Source organism: Triticum aestivum, chromosome 2D (genome assembly GCF_018294505.1).
Source record: "Triticum aestivum cultivar Chinese Spring chromosome 2D, IWGSC CS RefSeq v2.1, whole genome shotgun sequence".
Lineage (NCBI taxonomy): Eukaryota > Viridiplantae > Streptophyta > Magnoliopsida > Poales > Poaceae > Triticum > Triticum aestivum.
Genome location: NC_057799.1, coordinates 11,202,992 through 11,230,600, shown reverse-complemented (window position 1 = coordinate 11,230,600; position 27,609 = coordinate 11,202,992). Strand labels below are relative to the sequence as shown.

Here is a 27,609-nt window from a genome sequence, read left to right as displayed (position 1 = left end):
CGGGAGGCTCGGGGCTGCGGCCGGAGCTGCTGCTGCTACCGGTGGACGACGGGGACGGCACGAGGTGGGAGGCGGCAGGGAGCTCCTCTCCCTGGCTCGCGACGAGGGGAACGGGGAGGTCTGCGTGGGCTGTGGTGGTTTGATGGATCGGGAAGGAGGAGGCTTCGGCTTGCTGTGGTTGGGCGGCGACGCAAAACGAGGGAGGTGGTCGGAGCGATCTGGTTGGGTGGATGGGGACTCTGAGGTGGGTGGCGGCTGGATCGGGAGGGATCCCGAGGAAGGGAGTGGCGGCGGCAGGTGAGGGAATGGATGGATGGGACAACTAGCGACTAGGGTTTGATCTATTTAAATAGCACGTGGATTGATGGTTAGGGGCTAAACGGACCCTCCGATTGAGATCGAACGGTCGAGATAGATAGGTTAGGATAGTCAAAGAAGAAATCAAAGATATTTTAGGGGTGTTTGGGGATGATCCGGACTCATCGATAACGACAGCTCGGGTCGGGTTCGGAGAAGTTCGGACGCGCACGAGAGGGGGGTCTGAGAGAGGTCGACAAAGACGAGGAAGAAGCGGCAACTGCGAACGACTACGAGTTTTAAAAACAAAGACGGTAACGAATGCCGATGCAATGCGGATGATGCCATGATGAAATGCAACAAACAAAAATAAAACACACGACGACAACAAGGTAGCTGGAAGATTTCTGAAGCATCGGTCTTGGGGCGTTACAGTGCGCCACTTTGTTAGCGCCTGAGAAGGTAAGAGTGACTTTTGCAAATGATAACCCTTAACTAGTTATCTCGGAATTACACAGGAGGCTACGCATATTCGACTGGGTCTTGTGGGCCTTTGATCTCTATCGCCCAATTGTGAATGCGGCATCTAACTCGCTCTGCGGAGCGGCGGCCCGGGTAACGGACATGCCAGCTGACCGATATAGAGGGGTCACAATGTCCTTACCGTAGTTCCTATGTGGGCCAATCCAAGTAAGTTATTTTCCTCATTGGTTTTGGATCGGTTCCTTTGATTTTTTTTTTGCGCCAGTTCTTGTTGTGTTTTTCTTGTATTTTTCTGCAGATTTTCTTGTTTTGATTTTATTTTTTCATTTCCCCTTTTTCCTTTTTATTTAGTTTTTTAGTTTTCTATTTTTATTTATTTAAACATAAACTTCTATAAATTTGTGAATATTTTTCTATTTCATGAATATTTTCCAAATCAGTTTATAGGAATAATGCAGTGACTTGTTTGTAGAGATCTGAATAATGGTATTGCAACTAGCTACATGATTGCACCGTTGAGTGTCGCAAGTATAGAAGAAGGTAAGCACTGAAATGCAGTAAGCATCAGAAGGTTGCATGCTTGCAACAAAGAGCAGTTCATATTCCTATATTGGAAATGCAGGAAGCATCAGAAGGTTGCACGCTTGCAGCAAAGAGCAGTTTATATTCCTAAAAGACACAAGCATACTCTTTTTTTTTAACCAAGACACAAGCATACTCTGCGTAATGGGTTGTTTAATTTGAACCCCTCCAAATGGCTCAAATTATCTCCCAATTAAATATTCAATTCAAGACATTTATGGTCAGTTCTTTGCATAAGTTGTAAATTTGCTGTTTGTTACCAATTCTCTTCAGATGACACATTTGTTACAGTCAGATTGACAAAACAAACACTAGACAAATCTCAATATTAAACATCCAGAGATACAGAAATTTAGCTCAAAAACTCATACACATGAATTTCATGCCTTCAATGGCTGAAAAGATAACATTGAAGCTCTGAATTTTAACTCAAAGTTAAAAGCTCTGAATTTCATCTTGTTCTAGCGGCTTGCCTCAAATCAAATAAAAGGGGAGATCATAGGACTGAATCACGGCATGACCATCAAGATCGAGGGGTAGTGGTGACGACTGATCCAAAGAGTCAGACGTGGACCACAGAGGGCGAGGCGCACCCGACGGCAGGCCCATAGCGATCAGCGAAAGTAAAGTCATGGTGCCAGACGTGACCGGTGGAGGGAGAGTCGCAGCCGAAGGGGAGCCCGTCGAGGCTTGTGGAGAGCAAGTCATTGCCGACGGATATCTCATCGCAGCCGGCGGTTGAGGCTCCATCATGACTCATAACAGGATTGAAGATGAATCAATCTCACAAACAGTCAAGGACTATGGCCATAGATGGTGTATATGAGTGGGGGTTTGGTGCTAATTTGTCTTTCAGTTTTGCTGGACGTCAGTCGCCTGAAATTCAAATTTAGGTCAGTCGATTCGGTGGAGAGGAAGCAACAACTACAGAGGAGAACCAAGGCCGCTGACGGAGGTAGCATCAGCTGTGTGGAGTAGCCTCCTCGTCCATCTTAGGGGTTTAGCGGGTGCAGGGGAGTAGCATACTGCTTGTATATCTTAGGGGTGGGGGGGGGGGGGGGGGGGGGGGTGCAGGTTCGCCGGCGTCGGAATTCCTTGCATCCTAGTAGCCCTCCTAGCTTCTCCCCCTTGAAGAACTCGTTTGCCACCTATCATTTCATTTCAATTGGCAGAAGTAAAATGATGCCATCATTTCATACCATTTGGCAAGGCAAGTGAAATGACAAGGTTGAATTTGCATAACAAGTAACACACATTTGCTGGAATTTCAACTGAAATGACATGTCCAATTCCATGACAGCCAAACATGTTGGGTATGGAATAACAATGAATTCCATGATTTTTGCTCAAAATGATGGCTAACAAATGACCTCTAAGCTCATTTGTTTTCTTTGGTTTCTCATAAGGGCATCTCCAACGCGAACCCTCAAACCTCCACTATATTTTCGGACCATAATGTACGGACCACTTTTGTCATCCAATGGTTTCACTTTTGCCGGAGGCTGGACATGCACTTCACCAATCAAGTGCATGGTCCCTTTTTCTCTCTCTGTCCTCCCTACGCACATGCATGGTCCCCTCCCATCTCTCTTCTCCCAACCGAACACTAAACCATAATATCTCGTCACATGCATGATCTAAATGGCTCCCTCCCGCATCATGTCTGCCGACATAAAAACGGACATATACCAGAGACATTTGCGTGTCGGATTTGGACATGATGCAAATGTCTCCGGCAAATGTCGGAGTTGGACATGATGCAAATGTCTCCGGGCGGAGCCCCAGCCCGGAGTGCTCCAGCTGCTTCACACCGTCTGGCAAACTACATTGAAATACTACAGGCAAATAAAGGTTTGATGAAATAGTTTAGATGGAAAAGCACTAAACACAACTACCATAGTTAGACTTTGCTAAGGCTTAGGCAACAGGATGACTCCGCCACTGCCTATGCTCTAAAACCTATTGACATTTCGGCCAATTTCAATGGAGAACCTCTCGCCGAGTGAGCATTCGGAACAATGGGAAAAGTATTGTAGCAAATGAACATTGCCCCATCAAGATCTATTCCTTTATTATGCCATGGATAGATGGACAGAGCGGCTTAAATTAATTAATTTATTTAATTCATAATGCATAAACTCATAGCAATAGCTTCCATCGAGCATTCATGAAAATGGCACATATATATATGGCTAGATGGATTCAGTGGTGCAGTTCCTGTAGCAGAAGCAATAATTTAGTTCTTTGCAGATGCCGCGGTCAAAGTTCTCCCTTCTGCAGTACTTGTTGCAGGTGCCGCGAACGATACATGTTGTGTTGGGCCATGTCTTGCTAACTTGTCTATCACAGGCATCCGATCCCATCTTTTCTGCATACGTTCGAAAACAATACTCCTGATCATTCTACTCGCAAAAACAAAAACTAAATTAACTTGGATCATTCTGATCGGGAGAAGTACGGATCCGAAGTATTCGTACCAGATGACAAGACAAGCAGCGTCACCAGCCACAAGGCCCACAAGCATATCAACACCTTGTTGCCTCCCAACAGTCCTTTGCCGATGTTCTTCATGCACCGTGTATGCGTCCTAACTGAAACTGATCCGTGTATGCGTACATCCATGATCTATATTTATAGAAAAAGTTTGCTTAATGCTGACACTATTACTTTGTAAGAAATTAATGCATGTCATTAATTTTCTTAACCAAACGTCTTGATTTACTTCCACTTTTGAGCATGGCGATGCCTTATCCTAACAACTAATTTTAGTGCCAATGCTAGATATGGTCTAAGATATTAATGCAGGTCATCAATTCTTATCCAAACGTCTTGATTTACTTCCACTGTTCAACATTGTGATGTCTTATCCTAACATCTAATTTTAGTGCCAATGCTAGATATGGTTTAATGAAGAGCTAAAAATAGCTCATGTCGGTGTTTATCTGTAGACCTAGGTAATTTGTTGGTTTATTATTATATGTGCATAATTTTTTCTCCTTTTACCTATAGATATAGATTACTTTTAAACATTTATTTTTCTTCAGCATATAAATTTAGAAATCGTCTCACAAAACTTTCATGATAACTAAAGGCTGCAAAGGGTCTAAATTAGTTGGCATATATGGACGCATGGCATACCCTATTCTTATGATCAAAAGTGCCTCTCGTGAAAGCAAATCTGTGCCTACACGAGAGGTAAATCGGTGCCTTTCATGAAAGAAAAAAAAGATTGTTTTCCCTTTTCTGAGAGGCACGGCTGTGCCTCTCGCTGAAGCAAATCCAGATCTGCACGAAGAGTAAATATGCGCCTTTTGCAGAAGAAAAAAAACATTTTTTCAGGTAACATTTTTCTAAACTTTTTTGTCCAACACTTACGAAAAAAACGGGGGAAAACCAAAAAACAAAAAAATATCAGGAATCTTTTTAATATTCATGAACATTTTTCAAATGATGAACTTATTAAATTCGTGATTATTATTTTTCATGAACTTCTTGAAATCCGTCATTGAAATTCATGAATTGTTATCAAATTTTTGAACATTTTTTGCAGTATCTGATTTTTTTTCACTTAATGAACATTTTCAAATTCACAAACCTTTTTCCCAAATTCACGACCTTGTTTTGAGTATACGAGGTCTATAGAAAACTGAAATTTGGGACCAACTGGTATCAGACACGAGCTTCGGTCTTGATTCATGTACTCCTATCCGTAAAGAAATATAAGAGCATTTAGATCACTACTTTAGTGATCTAAATGCTTTTATATTTATTTACAGAGGGAGTACTAATTAGGACGTCTACCCAGATCTAGCCAGACTGTGACGGGTAAATAATTAGTTCAAATGACCTATGGGATGGCCCAGCTAATCCTGGACGTGGCAGTATGCATCGCCCAGATGCAGAGGCCGGGGGTCATCCTCCTTTTCTAAAAAAAAGCTAATCCTGGACGTAATTGTTAGTGATTCTATCCTTTTTTAGCTTGTGATTTGATGGATGAGAATGTTAAGAATTAATTTGACATAATTAATTATAGATATTCTCCTTGTAAACCGACAGGCGGTTAGCCTTTTCTTACCTTTGTGTCTCTCCTCGCTCCCTCCCGAGTGGGTATGTCCATTCGTTCACATCCCTCAGGTATATGTAATGTATATATATATATCATTGATGAAATAGACAGAGATTCATTTTTTTAGGGGCAAAGGAAGTCAAGGTTGCATATCAGCCTAGGTTTACAATGTCATCTAGGGCCAAGTACAACCAAACCGCGGGGTACTACGATTCGTATGCAGCGAGCGCATCGCTCACTTTATTCTGTGAACGACTAATATATGCGGAAAAGAAATATCCCTTTGAATCTCATAAACAAGCACCCTGTATTGTGAGCAATCCCCGGTCTGTGCCTTCACAATCGCCACTGCCCCGGCGCTGTCCATCTTGACCATTTTCGACAAATGGTGGATTTTATTTGCTGAAAAAGAAGCATGAAGATACATAAGGGTCTTTAGTCCCGGTTCTGGAACCGGGACTAAAGGGTTGTTACTAAAGCCTCCCCCTTTAGTCCCGGTAATTTTATGATTTTTTTTGAAATTTGTTTTTGATTTTTTTTATTTTCAAATTTCTGAATTATTTTAACCTCTAATCTCTAATCACCCCTGATCACTGCTCAATTTAACCTCTAATCTCTAATCACCCCTGATCACTGCTCAATTTAACCTCTAATCTCTAATCACTCCTCATCTTTCCAAATCATCTAACATCCCGAACAGTCACCCATCCTCTCACTACTCCAGCCTAAGCACGCTTAACTTCCGGGTTCTATTCTCCCTCGTTTCCAAGTCTGCACTTGTTATTTTCCTGACAATAGTAAGATGTCAATCCTATTAACCCTCAGGAATTTAGCTTGAGCATGAAGTCACACATTTCACTGTTTGAGTATGAAACTATTGCTCTAAAAAACAATGGCCCCCCTTTAGTATCGGTTGGAGCCACGACCCGGTACTAAAGGGTGTGCGCTGCCAGGCGAGGGGCGCAAAGTGTAGTCCCACCTCGCGGGCGAAGGGCAGCCGCACTGGTTTATAAACCCAGCCGCGGTTGCTCCTTCGAACTCCTCTATAAAGCAGGCTTCTGGGCCTAACTATGGCGTGCTGCCCTGTGAGCCTACTGGCCCTTCTGGGCTTGAATTTCCACACCCCAGGTCTGGCAGGCCCACTGGGCAGCGCCCCAACAATTTTTTATATAGTTTTTTTCTTTTCTGCATTATTTATTTTCTCCTATTTATTTCTGAGTAATTTTTTTATATAGTTCTGTTTCTTTTCTGCTTTATTTATTTTCTTCTATTTATTTCTGAGTAGTTTTTTTATATATTTTTTCTTTTCTGCTTTATTTATTTATTTTTATTTATTTCGAAAGAGATTGTCCAGTTTGTACACGAAGTGCATCAAGTTTTTGCCGTGACCCTCTCTACATTTTTGCACATGCTATGCGGGTAAAATGATGATACCATGCCAAGTTTCAACCTTTTCAGAGTTCATTTGTAGTGCTTTTCAATTTCAGTGCCATTTAGCTCAAAACAAATCAGTAAATGCATTAAAATAGCAAATTATGTCAGAAAGGGTTAAAAGTTGATGACGTGGCTTTGAATGGCTCCTGCTGAACGCGAAAAAAGTCCGGAGTTGTAATAAGTTATGAAAATTTTGAATTGCCGGTGTAACAAATGAGTTTTCGTCCGAAACCCTGATATTTCGAAAGAGATTGTCCAGTTTGTACACGAAGTGCATCAAGTTTTTGCCGTGACCCTCTCTACTTTTTTGCACATGCTATGCGGGTGAAATGATGATACCATACCAAGTTTCAACCTTTTCAGAGTTCATTTGTAGTGCTTTTCAATTTCAGGGCCATTTAGCTCAAAACATATCAGTAAATGTATTAAAAATAGCAAATTATGTCAGAAAGGGTTGAAAGTTGATGACGTGGCTTTGAATGGCTCTTGCTGAACGCAAAAAAGTTCAGAGTTGTAATAAGTTATTAAAATTTTGAATTGTCGGTGTAACATATGAGTTTTCGTTCGAAACCCTGATACTTCGAAAAAGATTGTCTAGTTTGTACACGAAGTGCATCAAGTTTTTGCCGTGACCCTCTCTACTTTTTTGCACATGCTATACAGGTGAAATGATGATACCATGCCAAGTTTCAACCTTTTCAGAGTTCATTTGTAGTGCTTTTCAATTTCAAGGCCATTTAGCTCAAAACAAATCAGTAAATGCATTAAAAATAGCAAATTATGCCAGAAAGGGTTGAAAGTTGATGATGTGGCTTTGAATGGTGCGTGCTAAACGCAAAAAAAGTCCGGAGTTTGAGAGGACAGAGTGAGGTGTAAACATGTAAAAATATACATAAAAAATACATTGATCATCAATGATCTTTTTGCGTACAATCTGAATTGTCAACATGAGTTCTCAACGGTTTAGAAACCGGTGAAGACTCATATTGCGGCCACAAATTCTACACATAGAGTACAATGAAGACCAAGTGCTTGTGATAGTTTGAGAAGTAACATATTTAAGGTGGTAAAAACCCTGTTAGCCGAGCGAGGTGGGACTAAAAAACAGCTGCAACTACAAACTTCTAGCACTGGTTTGTGGTAGTAACCGGTACTAAAGGTGCTGGTGGGGCCCCAGCCGGACCACAGCGTGCCACATCCTCTTTAGTACCGGTTCGTGCCACATTAGTGTCGGTTTTGTTACAAACCGATACTAATGTGCTTCACATTAGGTCGTTTTTCTACTAATGTAAGTGTTATCACCATCACTTTTCCGCAATCCCAGCAGCACATGCGATGCCTGTCTCCGCCACGCATCCATCCCTCTATGTCAAGTCATCGTCCACAATTTGCAGGTTACAACCAAATCCGTGAGCCACAGCTTCGTCGTCTGGGTGCCGCCTGCGTGGAAGTTCATTACCTTGTCGCCGCGGTCCAGCTCCCAGAGAGCCCGACGCACGGCCCATACCATGCATGAGCGCCAACGGCCAAAGAAGTCGTCGTTGTGCAGCACCGGACCATTGGTGGGGAGGACGCACCAATAGTATCCGTCGCTGCCACCAGGGGACCCTGCGCACAGGGATCCCGTGATGGTCAGTGGATGGCTTGGTGTGGAAGGGCGTGAGCACTTGTCAATCCGGTTTTTTCGGACATGTCCAAAGCTACTAGCTGCAGTTGAACCTCCGCCGGCAGGCCTCCAGTCAATAGAGGACCAGATCGGGCCAGTCAACTAGGCAACGTGCTCCACACCCGTGATAGAAACCATCGTTGGGTCGCCAGCCTAGGGAGCGCCAGATCTGGGTGGAGGACTCGCCATAGCTGCCGCCCAAGGCCGTAGTCTTCACCGAGCGGTCGCCGTGCCTAGCGGGCAAGGTACACTCAGCCCTGTCGCTGCATATCCAGCAAGCCAGTAACCCGAGAGCCAAGCCAGACACACCAGAGGCACGCCGTCCACCTCCTAGTACCAGCTGACGGAACGCCCCGCCGCCGCCTTCAACGGAGCCTGCCGAGCTTCACTGGCCGACACCTCTGGCGGCGGTGAGACGAGGGGAGGGCGTGGAGGACGACCGGCGGCATGAGGGATTTGCCCCCCGAGTCGCCAGGAAGAGCGACGCGGGGGTCATGCCTGACCATGATAGGCTTGTTTCATACTCCCTTCGTCTTTAAGAGAGTGTATTTCCAACTTTGCTGGAAAGTTAATTTTTTTTATGTTTGACCGTATTTATACAATAATAGACCAACATTTATATCATCAAATTAGTAGCATTAGATTCATGATAAAATATATTTTCGTCATATACTTATTTGCTTTCACAAGCATTAATATATTTTTCACAAACTTGATCAAACTTTGAGATAAATTAACCCTACAACAAAGTTGAAAGTACATTCTTTTAAGAGCAGACGAAGTACGAGAGAACGGAGGCTCTCTTTTCGTGCAAAACGAGGACTTCATTGGCATCCAACATGTTTTGTCCTGCAAGCACGCGAATCTGAGGTAAAGTAGAATGGTTGGCAGCTGTTATCCTTGCTGCTGTCGACTTTTACGGTAGTGGCGCACCGGCACATTGACGTCGGCGTCCCCGTTCAGCACGTACGACCTGTCTGCCATTCTTCTAGCTTTGCACTCTGCTCCAGCTCCGGTCCTCAAATCCTTGAGCATGTACGTATAAGAGAGGCCCGCGTGGCCGGCGTCTGGCGTGGGAAGGCGGTCATGGCGCCTGCCGAGGACGGCCAGCAGCCGCCGCTTCACATGCTCTTCGCGGCTCGCGGCGTCCGGTGCACCATCCTCACCACGCCCGTGCAAGCCTCCATCATCCGCTCCATCGTCGACCTCTCTTCCCCACCAATCGACATCGCTGTCGTGCCTTTCCCTGACGTCGGTCTCCTGCCGGGCACCCAGAGCGGCTCCGGTGGTGACCATGGCAAGCTCCAGCAGGCGGCGCGGCAGCTCCGGGAGCCCTTCCGGCAGTTCCTCGCCGACCACCACGTCGAGATCGACGCCGTGGTCTCCGATAGCTTCTTCCCCTGGTCGCTGGACGTCACGGCCGAGTATGGCGTCCCGCGCCTAGCGTTCCTCGGCACCAGCATGTTCGCCCGGTGCTGCGCCGAAAGCATGCTGCGGAACGACAACCCCGACGACGACGACGACGACGACGAGGGTGATCCCAACGCCGTATTATCCGTGCCCGGGATGCCGCACCACGTGGAGCTGAGGCGGAGCCAGTTGATGAGGCACCCCGACCAGTTGACGTTTGTCAAGGGCATCTACGCCGCTGACCAGAAAAGCTACGGCGAGCTGGTCAACAGCTTCCACGAGCTCGAGCTGGGCTACGTGGAGCACTACCGCACGACGCTCCGCCGCCGCGCGTGGCTCGTCGGGCCGGTCGCGCTCGCCAGCGGCAGCAAGGACGAGGCGTCCAGAGGCACCGACGTGCTCTCGCCGGACGCAGACGGCTGCATCCCCTGGCTCGACGCCAAGCCGGCTGGATCGGTAGTGTACGTCGCCTTCGGCACGCTAGCCAGCTTCTCGCCAGAGCAGCTCCGGGAGCTCGCCCGCGGCCTCGACCTCTCCGGCAAGAACTTCGTGTGGGTCATCTCCGGCGCCGACGCAGCATCGTCGGACATATGGATGCCGGAAGGCTTCCCAACGGCTTCCCGTGGTTACATCATCCGCGGCTGGGCGCAACAGGTACTCATCTTAAACCACCCAGCCGTCGGCGACTTCCTGACGCACTGTGGGTGGAACTCGACGCTGGAGGCGGTGAGCGCCGGCGTGCCGATGGTGACGTGGCCGCGCCACGCCGACCAGTTCTTCAACGAGAAGCTGGTCGTGGACGTGCTCGAGGTCGGCGTCAGCGTCGGCGCCAAGGACTACGGGTCGTCCATGGAGACCCATCGGGTGATCGGCGCCGAGGTGATCGCCGGCGCCGTCGGGACATTGATGGAGGTCCAAGGCGACGCGATGCGAAGCAGGGCGAGGGACCTCGGAATAAAAGCGAGGAGCGCGGTGGAGAAGGGTGGATCATCGTACGGTGATGCTGGACAGCTGGTGGATGAGCTCATGGCTCGCCGGAGTCGGCAACCGGGTGGTGGACGGTGATTCGATGGTGACGGCTCGTTACTTTTGAGCTTGCCGCACCATAGAAATCTTACTTTCAATAGACAATGCAACGTTGGAACGCACCAAGAATAGCAAATTGACGTACGATGCCATGCTGAAAACGAAATGCCAGGTTTTTTTTCTTTTCAAGAAGGAAAGATTATGTTTCTGCATTGGCAATTTAGCATGATACCGAAATACTTTTTTTAGTCAATTACACCACTGGTACTAAAACTTAGTACGAAAAGTCAGGTTAGTGCTACAACTTGGGCATACATTGAACTGGTAACACAACTTGGTTTTGACGTGCATGTACGATGCAAATCACGTTTGTATACGACACGGTGCTGACTTGCGCGCCAACGTGGCGTGGGACTTGCTGTCAGCCACCAAAAGATATAATTTATGAGGACCAATCTTTCACCCAGAGATAGCAGGTTACCTTTCCAACTGCTTAACCTTTTTTTATAGTCTCCCTTTGACATGTTTACATTCAGCATTTGTGAGTCTCCGATAATGTATCTGTATCCCCAAATAACTGATCGGAAAATGGCCTAACCCCTAGCCAAACAATCCGCGTACAGGTGGGCCTCGTCTTGGGCCTCGCCAAAAAAAAGTTCACTTTTATAGAATTTTATCTTAAGACCCGAGAGATGCACAAATGCTGACAAAGTTAATTTCAGATTCCTCGTTTTCTCTAGATCATGATCCATAAAGTGAATCGTAGCATTGGCATATTGAAGGACAGAAAGTCCACCATCAACTAGATGATTAACGACCTCGTCAATTTGGCCATCAACCTTTACACACTCAATCATGACAGCTAACATATCAGTCACTATAATAAATATCATGGGCGATAATGAGTCACCTTGTCTCAATCCTTTCTTTATTTGGAAGTAGCGGCCAACACCATCATTGAATTTAATGGCCACACTCGCACCAGAAACGAAGCTATGAACGAGAGAGCGCCACTCGGTAGAGAAGCGTTTCATTCTGAGGGTTTGTTGAATAAAAGACCATTTGACTTTATCATAAGCTTTCTCAAAATCAACGACTCATATAGCCACCACAGTAGCGCATCTATCACATGATGAGCTCAATGCCCTCATCGCCACTGGAACTCCATGAGTATAGGCTCAATCCTCCACCCAGCTCGAGCTTGGGCACATGGCCAATAGCAAAAATGCAACCCTTAATGACAAGACTAACACAAATTGAGTGTTATTGGCCTCGGCACATGAGTTTTTACTTCTATAATGATAGAGGTCACGTTCACAAGGCATGCATGGAGCCTGACTTATTGGCAGGGTCACTAGAATGTTAGGCCCTAGATGTAACAAGGCAAGTAGCCCCGGCCGAATCATCAGATAGCTAAATTGAAGAAGAACCAAAACAAGATGGAGAGGAGAGATGCATTGTGTGTTTGTAACTCTGGATGTATGTGCATGTGTCCTTTTTAGAGTGTGTGCATTTGTCCATGTGTTGTATGTGTGATGCCTGTCAGAGTGCGCGTAGGTGCACACACTATATGATCTATGCATGTGCATCAACAACCAAATGATTCCAAACTTGCCACCATTCAACCTACCACGTGTCAAGCAATGATAGACAACGATACATGATATATAGATCGATAAATAAGCGGTCTATAGTATGTTCATTTGTTAGATCTCTCCTTTTCACAACATATTAACAATCAATGGTCAGATGTCATGAGTCACACTGCCCCCAAAACAAATTTGGTGGCTACGGTTTCAACAAGAAAGACTTTATGATGCTTGTAGACTTGACCCACCAAATACTGACTTAACAATTAATGAAACTTAGATAAACAAGAACTACCATTAGGCATACATTACATGAAAAGAAGAGTTCAATGTTTAGAGTAGGAACGACTTTGCCCTTCTAAGGCATAAGCAAAGGTTGTGTTTCATAGCAGTAGTCCAACAATCACACTACATTTGGGTGCTTCGGTGTCATAAGAAGATCAACCAAATTCTCAAATTGCTTCTGTGATTTTGGTGTTGACTGCACAATCATCTTCACTGCAACCACTTCCCCGTTTTGTAGCAGTCCCTATTTAAAGTCTCTGGTTTATATGGATATTGGTTTATATCAAAATAGTATGGTTACACATTTGAGGGGGGAAACATCAATACATTAACCTTATACCTTATATACCGCACCAAAACATCAATTAGCAATTATTCATTCCCTTGAGAAATTTTCTCTGATATCTTTCAAATGTTGTAACGACACTTGGTGTCGCTCGGATCCTGTCTGCAACAAAGAAATACTCCTTTGATTAATAAGGGATTTATGTTAGTACTATGTGTTATTAACTTTGAGGTTATATCATAAAAATACTTACTTGAATATTAGACAAAACTATCGATAATACATGTAATATATTTTTTGTTGTAATACACGAGCACGTAGCACCGCCCTCCTAGTCATGTCAAAGATGTGGGGTGCCCTCTGCGGGCTAGCTAGAGAGATGCAAGAGAACCTTGCCACAACCATGAAACACCATCAACCGCGTGAATGAGGCACGACCTTAGAAAATGTCCATGCAAGACAACAGGAGAGGACTAATCGACTAGCATGCCTTAATGATGTAAAATTTATTAGTTTGGGATGTTGGGGCTGAGTTGGCTTTGCATTCTATAATGTGATCAGTTTGAGGAATTAGAGCTAGGTAGTGTGAATTGAAAGGGTAAGACCCTTTAAATTTGTCATGTGGTTAGGGGCACAAAAATCGAGGAGAGATTAGGCTAGTCTTAGTGAGGAGTAACTTAGAACAGTGTCATGCATATGATACTAGTCTATGTTACTGCCTTTATAGTGGAAAGTATCATAGAGGTAGTATCTTAAATGATTGCACAGTTAGGTGTGACATTATTGTGATATTGGCTTCGACTCCCTCCAGTTCATGAACAATTTCCTTCACGGTAGGCCTTTTATTTTGGTCCATGGCGACACACCTTAATGCAATCTCAACACACGTCCTCACTCGTAGGATGTCCTCTTTGAGTGATGCATAGCTCATCATTGTCTGCAACCTTTTCGTCCAGTTTTCAGTTACCTGCGTGCAAATTTCATGCATAAATCTCCCTACATAGATACTAGATCATTGGCAATGCCAAAAGTTAAACAAACATGTGTATACAATGTGAAAGAGACCTAGAGGTATGTTCATTCGAAACAGAGGTGATTTTTCTTACAAGCTCAAAAAACTGTTCGGGGGACATCTTAGAACATCTGTAATAGCCGTTATTTCCAGCGAGTATTTTTATCATTATGACGCCCAAACTGAACACGTCAAACTTGTTTGATATATCGCCACCATCAACGAACTCCGGTGGCATGAACCCACTGCTTTGATATGGTTAATTGATAACATACATGGAAAATTTGGGTCAAAACTGTCAAAATAACTGGCTTACAGCATGATCCATCAACTTACAGTGTTCCGTCGTGATTATCTGTTGAAGCAACAGGTCTTGACAAACCAAGATTTGCAATTTTGGGCGTCATACTTCTATCCAGCAAAATATTACCAGGCTTTAAGTTCAGATGGAAAATAGGATTTCCATGCAAGCTGTGCAGGTAATTGAGTCCCTCACCAGTCCCTTTGATAATCTTGTAACATGTGGGCCACTCAAGTCCGCAAGATTCATCTATGATTAGTAGAGAAAGATGCGTATAAAATAGGCTATTGAATCATTCATCTTGATAGGAAAACTAATATATGTAGCCCATTGTCGACCATATATATATTTGAAGATAAGGGACACTTCTATTGATTATCAGAGCGGTGCCAAGATGAAACAACTAAAGAAAAGTTGAACTCCTGCCTCTGCATATAAGATGCTTACATCTGCACTAATATAAGTTACCTTTGATGTGTTTATCGAGGCTTCCGCCTTGCATATATTCGAAGCAGAGCACTCGCTCCACCGTTTGTCCGAAAACAAGCTCCCCCTTGAGCTCCATGTATTTGTGCTGAGACTCGTAGCAGTAGCCAATTAGCCGCACCACATTTTGATGGCATACCTTACTAAGGTTGCAGAACTCGATGGCGAATTGCTTATCATCGAGTCCATGCAAGGGTTGAAACTTCTTCACGGCAATCTCTTCCCCTTTATAAATTGCCTGATAAAATCACCACTTGTCATGGCACATATCGTGATTATAGATGTGAGAAGTACAGATGGAAAATATGACAATTAGTCGACCACTTGTCATTGTATAGACCGTGATTACAAATTTGAGAACTAATCATAGTAAATACAATGAGTAGTCGATCATACCCTGTAAACAAATATCAGATTGGGGGGGGGGGGGGGGGGGGGATCGGAATTAGCAATTGATAAAAAAGAAAGGATATGGGCTCGCGTGAGTAGAAAACAAAAGATATCTCCGAACCCACCATTGCCAACCTTCTGATCCTCTGCAAAATTGTTTGTAATAGTTTGAATCAATTGGAAATTAATATCCACATTGTGGTTGTTTTCCACCAGCAGGCTTACAGGGACAAGAATTCAAATTATGGTGTCCTAGGTAGAGTCTCACGTCCCTACTACTCCTTAGGCAGTGTTGTGTGCGGGCAGTGTTTTGACTAGTATAGCGTTTGCTAGGTTTTCTATTCACAGCGAACGAGTTTATAAATTGGATGTACTCTTGTTCCTGCATCAAGATTCGTGCAACAAATCTGACGGGAGAGAGCGTGTTCGCCAGATAGCTTTCCAAATCAGAAAGTATTGGATGGAAAAAATCAGATGGGACTAGTAGACTGGCAGTTCTGGCAAAGTGCTACATCTCCTACCGTGCCTGCCGATAAAATATGCTGCTTACTCCTGGCCAAGCTCAGACGGCCGCCGCCGCCGCGTCGGAAGGAGGCGGCCTAGCTTGCTTGCGGAGCAGACCAGCAGATGACACGCCGGCGCATCTCAGACCTCCGTGCGACCCTGCCTACCACACCATTGCGTCCCTCCATTGCTGCTCGGTCAACGGAGGCGGATATGAATCGATGCGATTCGAGATGGAGATGGAGATCCAGAGGAGCGGGACCGGCCGCCGCTGACATGCCTATCTTGCTAAGAAGATCAGGTCCAACCAACGACCAAAGAAAAGTATAGTCGCGCCCTCCAGTTCCGCGACCCTTCCTCGCGTTCATTCGGCGTGGCGCTCCAGATTATTGTAGTTCAACGCGTTTCCTGACCCAAGTTTATTTCCTTGCTCAACAGCGCGGGGATTGAATGAAATAGAGTAAACTGCATGTGGTTATGTAACGACCCGAGACCGAGAAGCCTTCCATGTTCTTCGTTGCTGTCGTGTGTTTTATTTTGTTGTTGTTGTATTTCATCATGTCATCATGCATACTGCATCCGTCTGTTTTCATAGAACTCGTAGTTGTTCATGATGTCGCTTCTCTCTGTCTCCGTTGCCCTTTTGTCAAGCCCCCTTGTCTTTGTCGACCTCTCTCAAAACCCCCTTGCGTGCGCCTCCGAAAGCTGTCCCGAACCCGATCCGGGCAGTCGTGACCGATGGATCTAGGTCATCCCCAAACATCCCTAAAATATTTTCGGTTCTTTGTTAGTCTGTCTTAACCTATTTTTCCCGGATCGTCCGATTCCAATCGGGTCCAGATAACCCTAACCTAATCCCCTGCCTATATAAACTAGACCAACCCTAAAACCTAGGCCCATCAATCCCCTCACCCGCCGCCCACTCATCGGGATCTTGCCCGATCCAATTCAACCAGCAGCCGCCACCCTCCTTTGAATCCCCCCGATCAAATCCATCCATCCAGCCGCAGCAGTGCCTCCCCTCGGTGGCTCGATCCCCTGCTCATGCTCGAGCCCTCTGCCTCGATCCACCAGGCGCCCAGCTCGCACATGAGAGGAGCTCCTCGATCCCCTTGACCCCGGCCTCGAGCTCGACCTCGTCGCCCGACGACCGGCACCGCTGTCGGCGAACCCAGCCACCTGGACCGCGCCCTGTCTTCCCCGTCGACCACCTCGACCATGACCAGGCCGGGCCTCACCGTCCCTCTCCTTCTCCCTTTCGTTCTTTCCCTTTTGCTCTCTCTCCCGTCTCACACAACTCTCAGCTCTCTCTCTCTCTCTCTCTCTCTCTCCATACAGGAGACCACTGTTGCCGCCGTTTGTCCTCGTCGCCGCCCTTCGGATCCGCGCCGGATCAGCCTCCTCCACGATCTCCCCTTCTTGCCGGAGTCCCTCGCCGCTGCAACTCCCTTGAGCCACTGCGCTGTTAGTAGTAATCTTGATTAGTTAGTTGCATGCATGTAGTTAGCTGGTTAGTGGCCGGCCGTTGAGGAAAGCTAGCACGCACTCTGGTATGGATGCATGCAGGTCGTTGGTTAGCTAGCTAGATGGACGGCAGGGTTGTTTGGGCGTTGTGGTGAAGCTGGACGTGAGCATGAGAATAGGAGTAGTTAGTGGCGTGAGTGGTGCCTGATGGTTGTGGCTGCATGTACCATGGAATGTCGAGTCCCTGTATAATTGGTTTCCTTTGAGTGAATGGAAAAATGGTTGAGAGGCCAAAAGCACAATGTAGCCACGGTGGTCACCAAGGGAGTGCTCTAGGCAAAGGCCCTATGTTCTTCTTCCTTGGTATATGGGGTGCGTTGGTGTGTGTCCAGGTTTAGTGTGTTCTTGAGAGCAACCATGAGAGAAACAGGTAGAAGAGGAGCGGCGCCGGGGAGAGGTGGCGCCAACACGCGCGCCGTCCCCTGCCTCGCCATCGCCTGCCGCGGCCTCTGCTTCCTCTACAACGAGCAGGAGCTCGCTCATCCCACGCCCGCTCGCCCCGCTCGCGTTGACCGCGCCCTGAACCGCCTGAGCCCGACCTCCTGTGCTGCCTCCCCGTCGTCTTCCTCGAGCAGGAGCTCATGCCCGAGCTCCTCCGTGACGAGCTTCCCGCGTCCGCGGCCTCCCTGCCTCAGGAACCGCCCCCTCGCCAAGTTCCGCGCCAAGCTGCCTCCCCTGCGTCCTCTGCATCGCGCCGCCCCTTGTCTTCCTCGCCTCCAGATCGCCGCGCCGCCACGCCGGAGACCGCCAGCACCATTGCCGCCCTGCTTCCCTGCTTCAGATCGAGCAGCGCTCCACAACAAGGATGGCAATGGGTAGGGTATGGGGCGGGTAGAGCAATACCATACCCATACCCGTGTAGTCAATGGGTACAAAATTATACCCATACTCGTACCCATGGGTATGAAACTTTACCCGTACCCATACCCGACGGGTACCAATACCCATTGGGTACCTAGCAGGTAGACCAAACTGTACAAAAGTTATTCGCAATTTTACATTCATTTATAACACATTTGAGAAAAAAAACATTTGATCACAACTCAAGAATAGATAGTTGAGTACATGGCAATCATGTCAATTCAAATTGACAATTGATGATAACTTTAACATAGGTTCACAAGCTCACGACACAACTTAAACATAGTTACATACGTGAATCACAGTTAAGGTTCACATGTCAGTATAAACGGGTAGGGTATGGGTATATCCATGGGTAAAAGGTTATACCGCTGCCCTATCCATAACTTAATGGGTAGGGTATGGGTACTATCCGTGGGTATAAAATTGTGCCCATATCCTGCCCATGCGGGTACGGTATCCGCGGGTATCGTACCCATAGGTAAAATTGCCATCCTTACTCCACAGCGCTCGACCGCGTGTTGACTGCGCCCGCCTCGCGCGTGGGTCGCCTGCTGGCCTCCAGATCTGGCCCAGCCAGCGCCTTCCTCTCCGAGCTGGGCCTTGACCCAGGGTGAGGAGCCCCGCCCTCTGTATGCTCCTGTTGGGCCAGCCAGATTCGGCCCAATATACATTTTTTCAGCGTCTGCGAATTTTCCTATTATCCAAAACCTGCATATTTACATATTAGTCCCTCTAGATCATGCATATAATAACTCACAAACCATGCATTGGATTAAAATGTTTTAAACATGTAAAATGCTTAGAATTTCATCTAGTTTCATAATATACTGCTTTCATCAATGTTAAAAATGTTTAACTTGTTGTTTGCATTAATTTGCATAAATGTCATGTTAAAATGATTTATTTCATAACTAATTAACCGTAGTTCCGAATTAAATAAACTTTATATGTAAATGGGTAGAAAATTGCATATATTAACATGATGCACTTACTTTGCATGTTTAATAACTCTAAAATTGTGTATAGGACAGAACAGTACCAAATCCAAAATATGCACATGGGGATTTTCCGGCATTGTTGTTTGTTGCTCCGGCCTCATTTAAACTTGCCTAGATAGATAGTTTTGTTATGCTTCACCTATTGCCATGCTTAACAACATTTAATATTGTTGGGTACATAAACGAGAGAGAACTAAATAATTATTGTGGGGTTTTGGTCAATATGCAACTCGTTGAATATTGAGCTCCACTTAACTTGTAGTGTTGTTTGTTGCACTTTGCCATGCCATGACTCATTAAACCGGACATGCATCATACTTGATTGTGCATCATGACATGCTTATGCTTGTTGGTTTACCATGTTGTTTGCTTCTTTCCGGTTGTACTTTTTCTCGATAGTTTCGGTTACGTTGCGATTGTGAGGACCCGTTTGACTACATTGGTTCGCCTACTTCATGAACTCGTTCTTCTTTCTAGAGGGATTTCAGGCAACATGACCGTCGCCTTGGATTTCACTCAAAGGAAACCAATTATACAGGGACTCGACATTCCATGGTACATGCAGCCACAACCATCAGGCACCACTCACGCCACTAACTACTCCTATTCTCATGCTCACGTCCAGCTTCACCACAACGTCCAAACAACCCTGCCGTCCATCTAGCTAGCTAACCAACGACCTGCATGCATCCATACCAGAGTGCGTGCTAGCTTTTCTCAACGGCCGGCCACTAACCAGCTAACTACATGCATGCAACTAACTAATCAAGATTACTACTAACAGCGCGGTGGCTCAAGGGAGTTGCAGCGGCGAGGGACTCCGGCAAGAAGGGGAGATTGTGGAGGAGGCTGATCCGGCGCGGATCCGAAGGGCATGGGTACTATCCATGGGTAAAAGGTTATACCCGTGCCCTATCCATAACTTAATGGGTAGGGTATGGGTACTATCCGTGGGTATAAAATTGTGCCCATACCCTGCCCATGCGGGTACGGTATCCGCGGGTATCGTACCCATGGGTAAAATTGCCATCCTTACTCCACAGCGCTCGACCGCGTGTTGACTGCGCCCGCCTCGCGCGTGGGTTGCCTGCTGGCCTCCAGATCCGGCCCAGCCAGCGCCTTCCTCTCCGAGCTGGGCCTTGAACCAGGGTGAGGAGCCCCGCCCTCTGTATGCTCCTGTTGGGCCAGCCAGATTCGGCCCAATATACATTTTTTCAGCGTCTGCGAATTTTCCTATTATCCAAAACCTGCATATTTACAGATTAGTCCCTCTAGATCATGCATATAATAACTCACAAACCATGCATTGGATTAAAATGTTTTAAACATGTAAAATGCTTAGAATTTCATCTAGTTTCGTAATATACTGCTTTCATCAATGTTAAAAATGTTTAACTTGTTGTTTGCATTAATTTGCATAAATGTCATGCTAAAATGATTTATTTCATAACTAATTAACCGTAGCTCCGAATTAAATAAAATTTATATGTAAATGGGTAGAAAAATGCATATATTAACATGGTGCACTTACTTTGCATGTTTAATAACTCTAAAATTGTGTATAGGACAGAACAGTACCAAATCCAAAATATGCACATGGGGATTTTCCGGAATTATTGTCTGTTGCTCCGGCCTCATTTAAACTTGCCTAGATAGGTAGTTTTGTTATGCTTCACCTCTTGCCATGCTTAACAACATTTAATATTGTTGGGTACATAAACGAGGGAGAACTAAATAATTATTGTGGGGTTTTCGTCAATATGCAACTCGTTGAATATTGAGCTCCACTTAACTTGTAGTGTTGTTTGTTGCACTTTGCCATGCCATGACTCATTAAACCGGACATGCATCATACTTGATTGTGCATCATGACATGCTTATGCTTGTTGGTTTACCATGTTGTTTGCTTCTTTCCGGTTGCACTTCTTCTCGATAGCTTCGGTTACGTTGCGATTGTGAGGACCCGTTCGACTACATTGATTCGCCTACTTCATGGACTCGTTCTTCTTCCTAGCGGGATTTCAGGCAAGATGACCGTCGCCTTGGATTTCACTACTATCTTTGCTATGCTAGTTGTCTCGATGCTATCGCTATGTCGCGCTACCCACCACTTGTTTATCAAGCCTCCCAAATTGCCATGATAGCCTCTAACCTTTTCCTCCTTCCTAGCAAACCGTTGTTTGGCTATATTACCGCTCTGCTCAGCCCCTCTTATAGCGTTGCCAGCTGCAGGTACAGGTAGTGCGTTGGTCTGACGCGAGTGCGATGCTTGCTTGTTTGGAGTTCTTCTGCTTCTTCTTCAATCAAGGGATAGGTTCCGGGTCGGGGAGTCGTTCTTATTTTTCGTATGATTTCATCCATAGTCGGATCCTGCTCTTCTGTATGATGGTTGCCATGCATTGATGTATCGTTGTATGAATGTTGTAACTTGTGGCGAGTGTAAGCCTTTATCTTGTATTCTCATCTATTCAGTACATGGTATGTTGTAATGATATCCACCTTGCTATGCGCTCGAAATGCGGTTGTGCCCCAATCATGAATTCATCATGTGATTGGGATAGAGTCGCATATTGGGCGCTACAGGTTACTATACTTGTATCGAAAGCACACTTGATCAATGTCACGGGCATCCTCACCAAACTGTCACTGTTCCTTGAAGAGACTGGATTTTTGACTCGCGGGTGTACAAACACCCCACTATCCCACCATTCGCATCATTTCAGTTTCTCTTGAGATATAGACCATTGCCTGCCACTCATTTGTGATTAGCAGAGGACACAGACAGTAATCTGAGAGGCCCTATAGAGCATGACTCGAGATTCCTCTGACTCGGCCACGTTCTAGCCAACTATGCATTCCCGTGACTCCAGTGAATAAAGTAGACAACAAAGTTGACCATGACTCCGCTTATTAATAACTCCCATGGGTATAACACTGATACGTCAAAAGTGCACAGTACCACCAAGGAGAAAACCGAAAGAAAATGAACCTTAAAATCTAACACGTACAACTTTCGCAGATCAGAGAGCCCCTATTTTCTAAGAGAAATTAGGATCTTTTGCCGCTCTCTTCCTAGGGTTTCCCCGGTTTGCTATTCACATCATTGCCTTTGCAAAACTGACATCTTCATTACGACATTAGCATCCATTTCAAATTTATTTTCACATTAACTAGCTAGTGGAACGACCAAACTGGCCTTGTGGCTATCTAACTGTATCATCTACTAGTAGTTCGACCGAGCTGCTCGCTTTGCCCGCGTATGTGGTCACATCGTCGCTCCCGGCAGGCAGCCAGCACCTTGCTCTCCTGCGACAATCAGGGAGGGTGAGAGGATGCAGAGGAATCTACCCAGAGAGATGGGCAGATCGGCCTCAGCGTTTTACGCGTCACGCCGCCGGAATGCAGGGGTTCGCGCGAGCCTGCTGCTTTCCATTAGCTCAAATCGTTTGGCTGTTGTGCAGAAATTGGCTAGCATTCTTTTTTCATCTCCAAATTAGTACTTATTTGTCCAAGAAGCTTAATTTGCTGCTGTATTAATTCCTAATTTCTTACTGCTCATTAGAACATGCAAACTGCACATTGGATTCCAACTGTTGACCTTGATCTCGAGGATGCAAATTGTGTAATGACCACCTTTTGTGCCCCTGTATAATTAAGCCTTGTTTGGGCCAACTGGTTAATTTAAATGGGGTTGCGTCCTGTCATATGCAATTATGCATCTCAACTACCAGTGCTGGGTCCATCTTAGGCTCCTACTTGCAGTGATCAACCACTTTGTCAAACTACGCGGCATTGACGAGCAACATCACTGTCGATGCAGAGTTAATCATTTCGGCATTGCTCTCCTTTTACTCCACTATGGCTCTAAGTTTAAGAACCTGCTGGTTAAGTATGCCCCTATGGTTATCACATATGTGTTCCAAAAATAGTAATTTCAACAAGGTGAAGAGCAGTTGAACTGGCCATAATTCCTAATGCTTATGCTAGCTCCAAAATGTTAACATGTCTGATACAAGATTTTCTTTCTTTTTCCCCCACCAGAAGAAGCAGTAACATGGACCATGCAAGTGTGAGTGTGTGACACCAAGGTCTCTGCCATTGCATTTCTTAGAGAAACTACAAATGGTTTCCGCGACGACCGGAGACCTGCTAGCGGTGGATATGATTAGAGCCACTTGGAATACACAATGATTCAGTTGCCACCTACTCCCCTACTTGGCTGCCGGTAAGTAGACTGTTTTGGATGCAACTGCATAATTTAATCTGCTTGTATGATGGGATGTGATCGCGTTTCATCTTTAACAGAAGACCGAGCTAGCTGCTCATTTTCCTTCCACTTCAACCACGCAAGTTCGCAAGTGCCTTCCTCTCTCGGTTGCAGGCCCTTTTTTCAAGGTTTGTGTCGACATTGCTTTCCTTCTACTGCTATTTTAACAACCTATTGGTTGAATGCTTGCCCGTTTGATCTTCATAGATTTGCGTTTTACTGGCAAATCTGCACTAATTCTGTAAGGAAGTGACCATATTTTTGCTGTATGGCACAATAATAGAAGGGAAACAATTGTTCATCACAAACTATTCATCTTTATAATGTATTTTGGTGTTGTGCATGAATTGGATTTGTGCAAGCTTCTTTGTGTACTGATAGAGCCCATGAAGGTCAACAGGGAGAGGAGCACTTAAATTGGCTATAAATTTCTAATGCTTACTGTACCTGCGCAATTTTGCTGTTTTTCTTTACCAGGAGAAACCGTAAACATGGACCATGCAAGTGTGGTGCCCAGTATAGCATACCATTTATTGGAACAGATGACAGATGGGTTCTCCGAGGATCGGGAACTTGGCAGAGGCACATACGGAAAAGTCTATCTGGTACGTTTAATATGGTTTCCAAACACAATTTCATACAGTTAGTGCAGGCGGTAGCACCAGACATGTGAATTAAGGCACGCTTCACATTATATGGTGAACAAATCGTTGTCCCCTTCATTTGTAGCTACTATTGACGAAAATATAGTCTGTTACTTGCTAGAAGAGCAGTTTCGTCCATCGCAAAGAAAATTATTCATGCTAATTTATTTAGGCGCATGCCAAAGACAGATGAGGAATGCATCATTTTGGTCTCTATTGATCTTCGCAACTATTCACTTGGGTGTCAGATCTTGCACTGTTTTGTGCTCATCTGTCATGCAACAAATAGTGTATAGCAGTAGAGGATTTGCGTCACCACATATTCAAACATGAGTACCATTTTGTGCTTTACACTTGTCATATATATCACTACATTAGTAGAAAATTAAACCAAGCATGTGAGACATTGAATAGGGATTGCGTGCGAATGGGGAGAAGATTGCTGTGAAGATGCTTCATCCCATTCTAGGACTTGATGATGAGCTATTTGAGAAGGAGAATCACAACCTTGAAATTCTCCAACACCAGAATGTTGTGCGTTTAGTTGGCTATTACAATGAAACTCGGCGGGAGTATGTGCCATACAATGGGAAAATGGTTCTTGGTGAAGTGACACATAGGGCGCTTTGCTTCGAGTATATGCAAAATGGAAGCCTTAATGATTATCTCTCTGGTATGATGCATAATGTCCTACTTGTATTTACCTCGAAAAAAAATCTCTACTTGTATTAGTAGGTAATATCATACTTTAATATAAACTTTTTGTGGATGCTCTTCATTGTTATAGATGAGTCTAGTGGACATGATTGGCACACACGCTACGCAATAATAAAAGGAATTTCCAAGGGTTTCAAATACCTTCATGAGGAATTGGAACGTCCAATGTTTCATTTGGACTTAAAACCAGCCAATGTATTGCTGGATGAGAACTGCGTGCCTAAAATTGGCGATTTTGGATTGTCAAGGCTAATCGATGAACGAACGCGTATCACTACAAGTTCTGTAGGCACAATGTAAGCTTAGTTGTTCTCCATGTCAATTGAAATTTTCTGTAATCAAGTAATTTTGTTTGCATTCGACACATGGTATCAGTAATATGTATGATGTGTCATGCAGTGGGTACTTACCGCCGGAATATATAAATCATCATGTAATTTCTAGTAAGTTGGACATATTCAGCTTTTGTGTTATAATCATAAAGATAATGGCAGGACCCACGGGCTACTCAAAAAGTGCTGAACTATCTTCCCAACAATTCATTGAGCTTGTAAGAAAAAGGAGTTGCCTTTATCGTCATTAGTTGTATATGTTTCACAAATGATACTTAATTATGCTAATATACTGCATTTATGTTTAAAATGACCAGGTACATAGAAATTGGAGGAATAGGCTACAGTGAATTCACTGGAGTCCTATTGCATACAAGTAAAGAGGTGCATTGAAATGGCTTTAACTTGTGTGGAGGTTGACCGACATAAAAGGCCAACTATAGGAAACATCCTTAATAAGCTATACGAGACAGAAAATGCAAGTCAGTTTCCTGATGCGCTACTAAAGGACCCTGGGTCAACAAAGAACCAGGTGCGATCATTAACGGCACAACTGTGTTTTACTATGATTATTTTCCCGCCTAGAAATATTTGGCCAATGGGCTATGGCCATACAATTTATATGTTCAATCCTGGCATACTGTATTCTGAAAAAAATAATTACAGGGAAGAACGCTTACAACATTGGGAATACATGTGCTTGAAAGATTGATTCCGTACAATTAATTAAGCCGGGGAAAAATCTGAATAAAAGGATAAAATAAAAGTTATTTACATGTTTTTGTTAATGTGTCGTTGGATGCTTGATAATGTAACACCCTTGTTTAACCAAATTATTATAGATTTCGTAGTACTGTTGATTTGCTAAGGTAATGCCTTTTCAGATAGATTTTTAGCTTCTAGATTTTGAGGGAAACCGAATCTCCAATTCCTTAGTGGGCTAGATTGTGAAACAATAATTCTTGAAGAAAATGACTTGCATTGTCAAATAGAGGGGATATTCCAAATCCGCCGGTAGCTTTAACCAGGCGAATTAAGGTGCATTTGAACATTCGTATAACAATTAGCTTTGTTTGTGCTGTGAACTATATTTTCTCACAGGAAAATATTGTTGAAAATTTTCTTGAAATGTTATTTCTAGAAATTTACATCATAAAAAAGAAAAATTGCCAGCACACCAAGCAGTCTATCCTGGTGGGAAGCTAAATTTTTTTTTTTGAAAAGGAGGATAACCCCCGGCCTCTGCATTATGGCTCTTGGATCTCCCAAATGAACTATGCAGTCCACAAGACACCCGTTTATATACAAAGTGGGTGGTTGTCAAATATGTGCCTCCAAATGTGCAGGAAAGCCAGCAAACTCACATAACAGAAGTAGAAGAAAAACGGGAGAGAGAAGAAGTGAACGAAACAGAGAATTGCTTTGGTGAAGTAGTCGACAACTACAAGTTGGATAAAATGGAAAGGTACACTGGCAAACACAAGGCACGGGAGGATCGACTACGAGAGGCATTGAACCTGGTGGACGAGCATGACAAGGACATCGATTCTTCCAGGCATGTCAAGGATCTGAAGTCCCTGTACGGCAATGGACAGTCAACGTTGTGCCGTGTGTATAATGCGCCCGGAGACACCCTCTACCAAGTCGCCAACTACGACTGGTCTGGCCACATCGGCAGGGCTCCCTACCCAGCCACGATTGGCAACGCCCAGTGGGCAGCATTCCATCACATCCACCGGGCCGGTCAGTCGTCAGGTTTGGGTGTACCGAGGGAAAAATAAACATTGCCAAGACAAGGACTACATAGTTGCCTGGAGTACCCCATGTAGTGTCTGGCACCGCAACAAGGTACATATAGGAGGAGTACATCCTAGTTGTAATCAATTATTCCTACTTGAGTTCAACCGGTTTTCTGCTTCTAAGCAACATGAAAATTTGTATTTCTAGATCGATTGGTTGCCCATCGTCCATCCTCAAATTTTTCGAAAATGTTATGCGACTTTAGTGTTTGGAATGTGCAACCATACAGTTGTACATTGCTAAACATGAAGTTACAATATTATCTCAGATATGCCAATACCCCCGTTATATCGAAGATTCTAAGGCTCACTTTGTAGTTAGTACATAGTTGAGACACTTACTTTTGGGACGGAGATGTCAAACATGCTATCACCTGTCACGTATGATATGGCGCACCTGGAGGTAGTTAGGATAGATAGAGATAGGTTTATTTCTTTCTCTTCAAGTTCTATCTTCTCCCTGAATATCTCTCTTTCTCACATATAATCCAAACGGCATGTATGCACTATATGGGAAGTGCGCCCCACTATATTAACATGAACCCGGCGGCCTCAACAGGCAAGACATTTCCAGCTATCGCACATGGTAGTCAGAGCCATCCTTTTCCCATCCAAGATCCCTACGAACTCCATCTAGCCCTAGTCAT

The 27,609-nt window shown here is 44.9% G+C and overlaps 2 protein-coding genes and 1 pseudogene across 3 annotated transcripts; 2 read left to right on the top strand and 1 right to left on the bottom strand.

The window, feature by feature from the left end:
* The window catches only part of LOC123055471 (putative receptor-like protein kinase At4g00960), a 47,813-nt pseudogene extending 31,808 nt beyond the window's left edge, over nt 1-16,005 (bottom strand).
* Nucleotides 9,498-11,147, top strand: LOC123051045 (scopoletin glucosyltransferase-like). The gene has a single exon (XM_044473795.1). The coding sequence runs from the start codon at nt 9,615-9,617 to the stop codon at nt 11,001-11,003; it is 1,389 nt and encodes a 462-aa protein (XP_044329730.1). The 5' UTR covers nt 9,498-9,614; the 3' UTR covers nt 11,004-11,147.
* Nucleotides 16,006-23,826: 7,821 nt separating the features above from the next.
* Nucleotides 23,827-25,793, top strand: LOC123048239 (cysteine-rich receptor-like protein kinase 29). 2 transcript variants are annotated; one of them, XR_006423257.1, is made up of 4 exons: nt 23,827-24,075; nt 24,529-24,787; nt 24,902-25,381; nt 25,481-25,793. XR_006423257.1 is itself a non-coding variant. In XM_044471379.1 (3 exons), exons 1-3 carry the CDS (start codon nt 23,905-23,907, stop codon nt 25,129-25,131), a joined length of 660 nt encoding a protein of 219 aa, XP_044327314.1. In that variant the 5' UTR covers nt 23,827-23,904; the 3' UTR covers nt 25,132-25,793. The 2 variants fall into 2 exon arrangements, 1 of the variants encoding a protein (XP_044327314.1); XM_044471379.1 differs by having other exon boundaries at nt 24,902-25,793.
* Nucleotides 25,794-27,609: the final 1,816 nt, after the last annotated feature.

What these genes read in the sequence shown, in the direction of transcription:
- LOC123051045 (XM_044473795.1), top strand. Translation starts at nt 9,615, where the DNA reads ATGGCGCCTGCCGAGGACGGCCAGCAGCCGCCGCTTCACATGCTCTTC.
- LOC123048239 (XM_044471379.1), top strand. Translation starts at nt 23,905, where the DNA reads ATGCTTACTGTACCTGCGCAATTTTGCTGTTTTTCTTTACCAGGAGAA. An exon ending in CATACGGAAAAGTCTATCTG is followed by an intron (nt 24,076 to 24,528) that starts GTACGTTTAATA and finishes GACATTGAATAG; the next exon opens with GGATTGCGTGCGAATGGGGA. An exon ending in CCTTAATGATTATCTCTCTG is followed by an intron (nt 24,788 to 24,901) that starts GTATGATGCATA and finishes TCATTGTTATAG; the next exon opens with ATGAGTCTAGTGGACATGAT.